The following is a 12,993-nucleotide window of genomic DNA, read 5'->3' as shown; positions in this document are numbered from 1 at the left end:
ACGGAGATTGGTGTGTGAGGGTCCTAAGATGCATTTTAATTCACCGCACGACCTCGAACGAGCGAGCGAGCAAAACGACTCCCGGCCCGATCTGATTCACCATTCCGATTTATGCGCGCACATTCCTGGAACCGCAAACCATCATTCCCCCGCACGTTGGAACTCGCGCTGACAACCAGTCGTTACCGAAAAGGGCCCCTCCCAGCCCGACCGCCAGCAACACGACACCATCACTCACCTGTGCAGATTCTGGGCAGCAAACGGCGGACGATTATGCGACACAACACACCGCACACCGCACTCTCGCACTTCGGCCCCTAAGTAACACGCCCTTTTCGGAGCCGCACCTACCAAGCTCGGGGATAGGGTTTGTTTTTTCTTCACCTTTTCACTCTCTTGATGATTGTCACTAAAGGCCCACAACAAACCTCGCTTCGCTTCCCTTGCACAATCGCCGGATCCGGCGACGGATCCACTGCTCGGACGGTCTTTTGGGGGCGCACCGTACGTTTGCGCTGTCAAACGTTGACTAAGGCGCTCGAGCTGCTTTCAACAAAGAAAACTCGACACTCATCGCGGTCCATCATGATCCAACCAACACAGCAATCCCAGCAGCGGATCGCAGTGAGCTGAAAAAAGCACCGAGTGCCTTGAAAGAGTAGTTTTGATTTTCTGAGGAAACACTTCACGGAAAAGCTTTCAAACGCTTGTGTGAGAAACATGGAAAAAGCATGTGAAGCTCACCTACGGCTCATGCTTTAGTACAAGTATAAAAGCGTACGGTTGTGCTGAAAAGCTTTTATGCTTTTACAGTGCGTAACAAATTACAATTTATTTATCCCCACATGGGCTTAGTACAAGCCAAACAACAGTGCATTTGAATAATAATTGTACAAAAAAGAGGGGATTTTCAGTGAAACAACCATAACAAAAATCTTACCAAACAAACGAAAGGCACTAAGCTCTTCTTTCTAGGATGTAAATTATCTGGATGGCGTACTTTAAATATTGGTCTTTGGGATCTGTTTGACCATCAGAAGGGATGGTCAGTTTGACAGTTTTTGATATTTTTAGTCTACAATCTAAAAATTTGATAAATACTTTTACAAGCGAAATAAACAATCCATAACTTTGAAAGTCTATAACTACAGATTAAACGTTTTTCACACATTTTAATAATTAGTATTTTTTGGGACCTGATGTGCCGTTTGAATGTAAAGTTTATACTACGATCAAGGAGTTAACTTGTTCTTCATTCAATCTGATACCCATATCCCATAGTTGGTTTTTTCGGAAACTTTACGTTGATTTGGGTAAGCTCTGATAGAAATAGAATCAACATAATGCGTAGCAAATTACAATTATTATCACATTTGGTACAAGAAAAAAAACTAAGCATTTGAAGAACAAATGTTCAAAAATGAAAGGATTTGACTATAAATAAATAAAAGGATTTGTTTTCAAACACAGAAAAATTATTCGGATTGTTGGTCTTTTGTTTTTGAAATTTTCTTTTTTAACATATAGAAATTTTTGATAAATACATTTTTAAACGAAGTAAAGGGTCCATAACTTTGAAAGTCTATAACTACAGTTAAAACGTTTTTAAAGTTTTCTTATACTATTTCAACGAAAAAATTAAGGACTTTTAAGATCTGGTACGCCATTTGAACGTAAAGGTCATACTACAATCAAGGAGTTAACCTCTTCTTCCGTCAATCTGTTACCCATATCCTATATTGAAATATGTTTTTTTTTTTTGTAAACTTTACGTTGATTTGGAAGCACTCATAGAAATATATTCAAGCAATCGTCTCTTCTGCCTTTATATTAACCTTTTCGTTAGCGGAGGCCTTTAAAACAGTTTTTACAATATGCTCGATTGGTAAACTTTATGGTATTCGTTGTTGCTTATATGTGAGGGTGTCAGTCGAAAATCAACCGGTAATATTTGACGTAGGAATAAAACTAAAATCAGTTTATTTTTCATGAGTTGCCTTACACTTTGACATCAAAATCGGGTTTCTGTTCAGTTTCTTTCACGGTCTTCGGAAGTAAATTAAAGGACATCGCACCAGCATCGAGCGTACAGTGGTACTAAACTTTATTTCATTCGTACAACGTTTGCTAACGCGGACGAACGCTGCCGAAGAAGGTCAATGCTCCGGGAAATCGAGCGGACTAACGGTAGCGCGGTAAGAACTAGAAAAATTAGAAGGGCAAAACAGCGGTGTAAGCTCAAACAATAAAATATTTCACATCCCTATCACACATTCCGTCGTACATACATTCGCTTCGTTAAAATATCTTTATAACATCGTCTTTTTAGGATTTATTTATTTTTTGTGTTTTGTTGTTAATGTTTTCCGCACTTTTACTTTCACGGAGGCGCCTGCGGGTGGAAGAGAGAGAGAGAATGGAGAAGGGCAGCTTCCATCGATTTACTGTTCGCTCGACGTGTCGTAGCTGGCCGACTGCAGCAGGCTCTCGTTCTCGTTCAGCTCGTCCTGCTTCTCGACCACCGGGATGACACGTTCGGGTTTCGCAGGTGACGTCTTCACCACCGGTTCCGGTTCGTCCCGCTGGGGTGGTTGCTGTCCGTTGGAGACGATCCTCGGTGGCACCTCGGAGTCGTCCTCGTCGGCTGCGGGGAGCTGCTTCGGGGCGGCCGTGCTGGTGGTGGTCGTAGTGGAACCGGACGTCACACTTTCCGACGAAGCCTTGGACGGGGTGACATCTCCGGAGTTCGGGACTACCGGGGAAGGATCGGCCGCGGGGGAGCTGGCGGAGGGGGAGGAACCGTCCACCGGTGCGGTGCTGCTAGCTGTCGTCGTAGTCGTGGTCGTGGTCGATGGTGCCGGTGTGGTCGTTGTCGTCGTTGTGGTCGTAGTTGACGTCGTGGTCGTCGTCGTCGTCGTCGTTGTCGTTGGTTCCTCCGTCGTGGTGGTGGTCGTGGTGGTGCCCGATTTCGACGGCTTGGATGGGCGCGTCCGGCGACCGCGGGTTGTCCGCTGGGTGACGACCGCGACCGTACTCTCGGTGGGCTCGGTGGTGGCCTTAGAGAAGCGGGACGAAATCTTCGTCGGCTTCACCGAAACCGTCGGCTTCGGCGAGGTCGATCGCGGGAGCTTACCCGGTCGGGGTGGCCGGGTGCGGCGCGTACTGCCCGACGGTCCGGCCGACGTCGCCGGAGTGGTACTGTCCGAGGCGGATGGGGAACTCTCCTGCGCCACCGTCGAGGATGTGGCCGGCGACGCCTCCGTAGTGGCCAGCTTCGAGCTGTCGCGCAGCAGCGGGCTGTACTTCTTGCGCGCAAACAGCCGATTCAAGCCACCCTTGATCGGCGACGGTGCGGCCGTCGATGCCGGCTCAGCGTCCTCCGGGAGCTCCCTCGGTTCCTTCGGCGCGGGCACGGCCACGGGGGAAGCCTTCTGGCGGTCCTGCGACGGGCTGTCGAGACTGTCCGCCACCGGGACGCCCGGGCGACTCTGGTCCTCGTGCTTGTAGACTGAAAATATCGATTGGACACGCTCTAAGACAAACTCCAACACGGGCCCGAACCGCGACTCTGTACCTTCACCCCAGACTTTGGCGGGCAAGCTAGTGCTAGTGCTAGTGGTAGTGTTTGTGGTGTGGTGTGCAGTGATGTTGTTGGTGGTGGTGGTGGTGTTTAGTACAGGCGTTAGCGTGTGCCCTTCCGGGTTACTGGTGACCACCCGGCGGTCACCGATGCCGTCGACATCGTCGTAAAACGGGATCTCGCTGGCACTGACCCCAGCCACCGCGTCCGGTTGCTGCCCGCCGTCGAACGCGAACGCGACGGCGGCATTTTGCTGGCGCAGCTGCGTCAGGAAGTAGTCGCTGAACGAGGCGAAGTTGTTGCGCTGCGCATGCTCCCGCAGCTGCCCATCCTGCGCCACCGCCAGCCGGCTGATCTCCGCCTCTAAAAGCAACCGCCGTTCGTCACCACCGTCCACCCCGGCCTGCGGTCTTAAGCTATTGTTCCGTCCGGCAGCCCGCTGGCCATCGGCGGTGTTATTTAATCGTGCAACCCCAACACCAACACCATCGTGGTTACGTGCGCGGTGCGTGCCGTGCAAGCGTAGGGTATGGTGATTATGAGCGTGCGGATGATGATCGCGATGATGGCGATGAGAGGGAGGAGACCGATGAGGAATGTTACTACTGACGATGATGTTGTTTTTGTCGTTGGTGAGGTGTGAAGAAACATGATTTGCATCGAAATGTCGCCGAGGACGACCACGCGAAGCTTGGGATGGATTAGTAGCGTGCGGGGAAGATAGTGTGCCCTCCGGTGGGAGGATCGTATGGGAAATGGGTGCGGTAAATGAATGAAGACGATAGTGATGATGATGATGATGATGAAGCTGCGCCACCGGTGATGCTGCTGATGAACGGCGACGCCGTTCGTCACGAGCGTTGTGAAATGTTTCACCAGCGGTGGAAGCAAGCAGAAGCGTCCGTGCGGCGGCTGAGCCGGGCCCGGAGCCTGAAGCAACTGTCAACTGACCTTTGGGACCGCCGAGGCGCATGCGACGGAACAGGGCCGCCCGCACCGAGTCGTCCACCGGGCTGCCGAGTACCGTTACCGTCGCCAGCAGGCAGCACGCCGCCAACAGGGTGATCCTCATTGCCATTTCTTCCTAGCTTTTTTTTAGGTTTGATCTTTAGCTGTGGACATAGATTGAGATGCATAAAGAAAAGGGTAACACTGACGCTAAATGCCACACTGTGCGAATGTAGATGCAGTCCCAAGTTTTCGAGACAACGCCTGAAACCTGAGACTAAATTCAAGCTCATCTTGTATAGTTCAAACGAAAAACCAAAATATCTTATCGCACTTTTACATGTCCTAATTCGGGAGTGGCCATGGCGTAGCGGTAGCGCGAGGAAACACCACGCCACAGGTGGGGCATCGAATCTCGAATCTTAGACAGCCCCTCCGGTATTACGAACGGATGGTCACCGATTTATAATATACCGCCTTTCGGTCACGGAAACTCTACTCTAAGAGAAAAGGCCCATTAGGAAATGCTGTGCCATATAAAAATAAAACTTAGTTGGTTTTCTTAAACGACGGATAACATCACTTAACCGCAACTTTTCTTTAACCATTAGCCAAAAAAAGAATCATTCAATGTAAACTTGAAACGATCAACCATTTTAAAACCACCCCCACACATTGAGCAGATAAAGAAATTTAATTGTCAAACGTCGTTATTATGGTAACCCGACCGAAAAACGTTAAGATTCTTGACAGATACTGCACGAAAAGTCACTTTAAGAAGTACCGCTCATGTTTCTCCTCAAATACGACATTTCAAACCTTGACTCGTGAATCGATCGGGAAAACCAACCTATGCTGCAATTTTTTTAAATATGTATTATGCCACATTTATTCACCAAAATTGTATCAACTTAAGCAAGGCACACCCTTTGGTTGTGATTTGTGTTAACACTTGGGTACGTAAAGTACGAGATTCCACCTTTCACATTCACGGTGAAGCCAGCCAGAAAGGACACTCCGCTCGTTCGGCGACGGGCCCGCTTTTTCAGTCAACTGTGTCGTCGTTTGCAGATTTCGTGTTTCGCTCGCTACAACAAACCGCCTCGGTTCTATTGCACAATTTGGAAACCAATTCACCTTCTGCTTTTCCACCCTCCACGAGCACCGTTTCGTTCCGTGTGTGTCTGGTCTGGGCCGCTTTTCGTGAACGGCTGGCACTAGTTCACTCCGCTCCGCCAGACACCGTATCACTCGAGCCGAACCGAGCCGAGCCTAGCTTCCTAGTATCCGTTCTCTTTTTTTTTAGCTATGATTTTGGTTCGAAAAACAACAACTCGCACACTACGCCGATACAGTCACACATACACAAACACACACACACAACCCCACACAGAGTCAGAATATGACACAAGACGGGTTGTGGCCAACGACACCGAACGGGTTGTTGTTAGCGGTACCTACTCCGTTAAGAGGCGACCTTTCTCCAGGTTCTCCGACGACGACGTCGAGTTCGACCACTCCCTGCTGCTTCTAGCCACGCGTTTCTGGCGTGATTCCGCACGAACCGGCCTGCGTGTGTGTGTGTGTGGTTGTGTGTGTCGCACTAGAGTGGCAAATCGACGGCCCTTGGTTCACGTTTCACAAGAATTCACCCTCAAAACCCTCTGGGGGGTGGCGGCTGTGTGTAGGACTCACGAAAGGGTTTAGCGCCACGGATCTTGATCACGAGCGCCACCGAGCGGGTACGGGAGGGGTACGGTGGGGGCGAGATGCACGGAAACAACTGCAACCGGCGCTGTCACGCTGTCTTGCGAGGCACGACCAAATTCACGACCGAACGCGGATACGATCGATCACAGAATGAAAGGCACAGGCTCGACGCCGATTGCAGGCGCAGGCTCATTTCACCACCCCGAAAAAACCGAATGAAACGGATCGCAACATCGAAGAGGGAGAGGGAGATAAAAAACTACACATAAACATACACGGAGTGTGTGCGCCAACTGGCCACTAATAGACCGCGATCCGCGATCGGGGGTTACGATCGTGGCGTCCCTACCAACACACCAACAACGAGCGTAAGAGATCGAACGAGAAAGAAAGATGTTGATGATGGGATGGGGTAGGGAGGGAGGAAGGGTGGTAGGGTCCTCTGGAAGGGAGGGCAGCGGTCCCGATGTGAATGTCTCTTGGGGTTTGCATACGAAATGGTCCCCACGATACATAGATTTATGCCAACCGAACCCTCCCCTCCCCCCACTAGCCGGCCAATCTGTCGCGGCGCCCTTGCGTTTAAATGCCTACCAGCACCACCCGCATCCTCCTTCGGCTGCTCGCTTTTACACTTGCCTTTCTTCAGGAATCACAAAACTCAGGGGTCGGCAAACACTGGCCCGTTAGATGCCACATTCATAGCGCTTGCAGAAGGTTAATTGAAATTTAATAAAAGAGGCAATGTTTGAGGTAACACTGAGAAAGTAATGAGCTTTTTGCTAATGGTTTCGTACTAAAACCCTATGTTTTCCATAAACGGAGCTAAAAATTGCTTTAAAAAGTGATAGTTTTAAAACGCTTAGCTAAATGATAACTAAATGCATTAGTAACGCAGGACCAATATGTATTCTATTGAAGTTATTGTGAGCCAATATTATTGTTCAAGTTGAAGAGAAGAGGCTTATAAGTATTTTTTTAAACAATCAAAAAGTTGAATTTTATGAACAGTTGCATGTTGCTATTGGATGGCCACATGCCTTTTCTTGAAATAAACTTACACACTACAGCATACGATTCTTCGTGCACGTCAGGTCATGTAAGTGACGTACGATTTGTATCCTTATAATCCTCCTTTCTCGGACTTCACATTGTCCTTTTGAACATAGACTTTGTGGGAACGAGTGATTCAATAATCGACCATGCAACGTTTATAGGGAGTTCCTTCAATAAAAACAGAAATGTTTTCTTTAAAAAATGGTTACTGCAGAAAAACTGGTGCTGATCTCAAATTAATGTGATCAAAGGGTAAGTAATCCGCTCAAATCAGAGCTGAAATTATAAAGAAATAAATATGAACCTTACTGCAAAAACAAAAGTTTGCCGAACCCTGATATTCTGCGTCTCTTTCGTTCTCCTTCGTTCGTTGCTGCGCCACGTGGTGATCTCTTGTCTGCCAACATGTACACCGTTAGGTACCACAAAGTGTTCTGCGCTGTCGTGTGGTGTGGCCGCTTAGCTGACTGTTCGCGAAATTATCATATTTAAGATAATAGATAACCTACTGAGATTGTAAAACATCTCATACAAAGACACACACATTGTGATTAATCTGAAAACCGGTTAAACCTGTGATCTTCTCCACTTTTCTATTTATGAGCTGTGAAGCCGCATCCTTTACCGTTCCCGGCCAATAATCAGCATTGATAATCTCCCCTGCCGTGTCCGTGCCAACTTATGCTTTCGTTCGTGTTGGTCTCTTTTTATCTCTCGATCATGAGAATCTGGTTTTACTACGGGGCGATGCTTTCCTGTTTTACACTTTACACGCAAACTAAATTGGGTCATTAGAAAGATTATCAGAAAAGGAAGAATAAACTATCGAATCAAAATAACGTGCGTATGTCCTGGAGTGGGTCGGGAACGCGTTGACATATTTTTCTATCCACCACGCAATTCTAGGATGACCGTGAAGAAATGCTAATCGTTGACCGTGAACATCCCTTCTAAAACAGACGTCGTCAAGATAAGAGGGCGTCATTAAGACGCCAGAACTCGATCGGCATAAAAAGGAGATGTTTACGATACCGGCTTGCTTGAGAGTAGACTTTGTCTAGTTCTGACGGCGTGGTCTAGGAAGGAAGCGGTGTGTCTAAAGAATTTGCGCCGTGAAACCTGTTTTGCTGAGAGAGGTTTTCCGGGGCACGATCATTAACATACTTTACTTCTTGAGAGCTTAACCGAGGTGATAATTATTAAGATTTCGCGGAACCTAACTCTTTTTTGGGATCAATTGTTTTTCCATCGAATAATGTTTCTTTTGGTAAAGGAATTCTTACTTACTATCATTTTGAAAATGGATACAAAACATTCAGGTTCTGTTTGATCGAAGCACGTACCATCCAGCCACTTCTCAGCGTCGTCAGTGTCGCATGCAGCATGAAAAAGGGTTTGTTTGAAAGTTTGAAGTTTGATTGCATTTTTGGATTTTTGTTTTCCACCGTGGCCAGCCTCCCGAGCCCTGAGCTCCGGTAAGCCGGTGAAACGAAAGAAGGTGGTGGCCACCTTAGCATGTGCACATGCATACAAGCATAGCGGTGCGCGATCACGACTCATTGGGTTAGCGAACCAACGCTGTGCCGGTCGTTCGGAACCGGTGAAGCCTGCGGCTGGTGGCCGGAGCAGGAGGGGGCTCCTTTTTCGCGATTACCAAACCGAAAAGGCGAGCCAAGCCACGGTAGCCACGACCCGACACAAACTCCACCACGGGCGGCTGTGAGATTGCCGTGGGTTTCCTTCCAGGCCCCCCATTTGGGTTTCTGGAAGGGAAGGGTTTCGGATGAGGAAGCCCCGAACCGGACCGGTTGGGTGACGATCGGTGGTTTTAATTTTTCCACCACGTTACCCAAGTGCAACCCATACACCAGTATGGCGTCGGTCTGGTCGGTGGTTGAGCCCGAAAGTGAAACATTTACGTGCGTCCACACCCGAAGCGTGGAAGGGATAGCGACCGCAGGGTAGGCAAAGGGAAAGGCAACCCCAGCAAGCCTGCCAGCACACAGCGCAAGGGAGTGTTTATGCAGATCAGCTAGGTGCGATTGCCCAAAACTGGCCACGGCGGCATCGTGTCTTGGAGACGACACAAAGCCGTATCGCGTAGCAATACTGATGAGCATTCCGGGTTGGAGTTGCTGTTGCTGAAGAATACTTTGCACTGAACTTTAGTGAACGTGACTCATCGTAGCATTCTTGCCATTGGGTAACGATCCTCTTATTTGATTAACCCTTGGCTAGTCATGCGCCTTACGCCACATTCAAAAGGTAAGGGAATGGAACGTAAGGGAATGGAAACAATATCGAACAGTGTTATTGACTATTTTATTACGCGTATACTCGCTTTGATTGAGAGTTGTTGAAATGAACCAGCTATCAATACACATTGGAAAACATATTTCTACCGCTTGGAGAGAAAACTCCCGTTTTACAAACATAACCAAACATTCAATAATGCAGCCAACATTTATTTAACTGGATACAGTTTTTCTACAACCATGAGGCCCGGAACGTTACGTCAAAGAAAACGACCTTCCAAAGACCTTACAGAATCTGTACAACTCATTACTGCGACTGCAGCAGCGTTGAGCGTAACGTGACCATTGGTTAATATAATGTGACCATTGGTGGATTTGGCGGCGACGCTGTGGGTTCGAATCCCAACCGAGACCGGACCATCCCCTGTACGAGAGGACTGACTATCCACGTACAACAGGGAAACAAGTCTCGTAAGCCATAAACGGGCAGGCATGACCAAGAGGTCGTTAAGTCAAGAAGAAGAAGATTGGGGGATTTAAAGTAATACTGCGATAGCCTACCCGTAATTTTGCGCTGGCGGCAAGTAATAGTGCAATCCTTGCTCCTTTTAAAAGAATCGCACTCGAACAAACACCTCACAAACGAAGTGTTGCTAAAAGTTGAGGCCATCGTGCGTTCAGTTGACGCTATTCTATTGATTGTCGCACTAAGTTTCTTCAAATTTGACAAATAATAAGAAAATTTGCTAATCTAATATTCAATAAAACCGTATGCGACGAAGGAATGACACTAGCCTTATAGATTCATGAATCTTTGAATGAGAGATTGAAGAAGATTCATACACAGATTCTAGTAACAGATCGTCTTCGTCAATGGCTACCTACATAAGAAAGTCTGGGTAACTCCCAGCTGTAACATCTGGGTGTTATTTGGGTAAACACATATTTTATTATAACATGTTCAATCAAAACTTCTATACATCAACATGGTAAGCAAGCAAATTGATAAATAAAATAACACAGGAGGTCAGATTGCCTGTTTAAACAGCTTGATTATGTGTCATTTGATAGATTTAAGCTTCAAACAGTTGATTTAACATCAAATTCTAAATAGTTTCGTCAATTACTAGTGTGTCGTATAGGATTGAAAAGGATGTAACTAAACCAATTACAACCCATCAAAAACAATTTTAACCCATCAATAACCAGACAAACAATTTTAACCCATCAAATAACCAGACCGTATGTCAGATGAACTGAGTTCGGTGGCGACAAGCGTGGATGCTGGACAAACACTTTAAGGTACGTCTGTTTCTTTAGAACGGGTTTGGTTCGGTAAGGAATACGTCTCCATCAACGGCATGCAAGGGTTAAAACACCTTTCATTATTACCGTGACTCATTCTTATTCTGCTAGAATTTCTTCCCACCCCCGTTCAATGTAACGAGGTGCCCATTTTAATGATACACTCGCCACCCGCCACCCCGATCCTCCACACCCGCCCCCAATCACCTACCGAGCCACCTTATCCAGTTTGCGCGAGTAACCGTAAACGATCGCTCATATAAACTTTGCTTCCTTTTGCCCGCCTCACCTTGGTCGGGCCTTGTTTGGGATTGTTTTTCCTTCTTTCGCATCATGCTGGTTTAACGGTCGCATTTTTGTGACTCCTTTCAGGCCGGACAACGTTGCTGATGACGACGACCAAGACGACGACGACGACGGCGAAAGAATTTAGTCCAGGGTTACGCGACACTTCACGCGAGCCAGTTACGTCAACGCTGCACCGTATCTCGTTCGCCAGTCGGTGGCCATGCCGCCGGTCTCTTTCTTTGCTCTTGAATCAATCCATCCTAAGATGACCGATCGGGTCCGGCCAAAAAGGGGGATGCTTCGAGCTGCGTGATAGCGGGGGTTGAAATCGAGAGCCAACCTCGCCTGAGGCGCCACAGACGAGTGATCGAAAGCTGCCAAACCTGATGCCATTTGTGGGAAGAGAGAGAGCCGAAAGGTGTTTTCACTTTATTTCGCTCCCAAACATGTTTGGAGGTCCTAAACCAGATGTTGATTGGAATGTGTTTATATGACTCCTTCGTATGAATCGTTAGTTTGACCAACATCACTGATGCGCATCCTTCCATCAGCACAAGTTCCAGGGAAGTCATCGAGCACAAAACCTTACCCTTAAGATCGGGTTTTTTCTTCTTTTGATGATTCAATAAATCAGTAGTTTGGCCAATAAACGTGATATGCATCCTTGCAGCTGAACCACTTCCAGGGAAGTCGTCGAGCACAAAACCTTTACCATGGGGTTTTCTTCTTCTGATGAATCAATGGTTTTTACCACGGGTTTTTGCCAAACAACGTTCGCTGGACCTGCGACATCTTAAAAAGGAAAATAAATACCACACCGGTGACACCGGCCGACCGTTCGAAGGGCATCCAAACGGCACAACGGCGAAGGTTGGCGGCATCGAACGGTAAACAACGAAGAAATATGAAAGGAAGCACAAAGGCAGCCCGACGTGACACACACGCGGAAGCCTCGCGGGGTGCATTCCACGACGCGCGTTAGGAGGTTGTGATTGGGTCGCGAAGCATTTTATGATCATCCACACACATCAACAATGGCGCGCTTCGGCCGGCTTTCAGGAAGAATCGTCGATCAGCTCGATTTTACCACATTTTAAACGAAGACAAGACTTACTTACACTCTCCCTGAACGCGCGTTACGAAATGGACAAGATTTATGTTCACAGTCAAATCACTGCAGAGAAAAGTGTAATCTTATGCCAAAACGTGATCGTTTCAGTGGTTCCGACTTGCGTCCATTTCGGGCCGAACGATCGTCGCTGCTTCCGATTGGTATGCAAAGGACGTTGACATTCTTCTGCAAACAAACTGGAAAAAGTCGTAAAAATTAAATCAAGTCATCCAAGCGCTTAACATTAATGGCACGCAGCTGAAAAGATTTTGTTGCTCGTTCTTTGAATTTCAACCGACAAAATAACATCATCCAAGTGGGCCGCAGTATTTTCGTTCGCATTTTTGCTCATGTTTTTCATCATGTTCATATATTTCATAGAAATTACAATAAATTTGAAAATATTATAATTTAACAAATGCCGTCTCGTTCGCATCCACCGTTTCGTTTCACTGTTGCCTCCTTGCGTGTACTAACTTCCACCGGCCGTGGATATAGTTGGCATGTTTGTGTGCCGATTTTAACTTCTTAATTTTCATTTTAAACGCCTTTTTTCCCGAAGCCCCCATTTTTTGGCGACATCGTTTCGTTTCTTTTGTGCTTTCGTTGGTTTCGCTTGTAACCACCGAACAACGACCTAAGCACTGTGTGTGTGTTTTCACCGATCACGATATTTCTATTCTAATATTTTCGAGTTTGTGTTTTTATTCTCTAACTCTCTGTGTGCATGATCCGGCTAT

The 12,993-nt window shown here is 47.2% G+C and overlaps 1 protein-coding gene across 1 annotated transcript; it reads right to left on the bottom strand.

Moving 5' to 3' along the window:
• Nucleotides 1-2,441: 2,441 nt before the first annotated feature.
• LOC131264893 (uncharacterized) lies at nucleotides 2,442-4,652 on the bottom strand. Its single transcript, XM_058267159.1, has 2 exons — nucleotides 4,532-4,652; nucleotides 2,442-3,508 (listed from the first exon to the last, which is right to left on the bottom strand). Exons 1-2 carry the CDS (start codon nucleotides 4,650-4,652, stop codon nucleotides 2,442-2,444), a joined length of 1,188 nt encoding a protein of 395 aa, XP_058123142.1.
• Nucleotides 4,653-12,993: the final 8,341 nt, after the last annotated feature.

This window comes from Anopheles coustani, chromosome 2 (assembly GCF_943734705.1).
Source record: "Anopheles coustani chromosome 2, idAnoCousDA_361_x.2, whole genome shotgun sequence".
NCBI lineage: Eukaryota > Metazoa > Arthropoda > Insecta > Diptera > Culicidae > Anopheles > Anopheles coustani.
The sequence above is the reverse complement of the archived record's forward strand: the minus strand, read 5'-3'. Positions and strand labels throughout refer to the sequence as shown.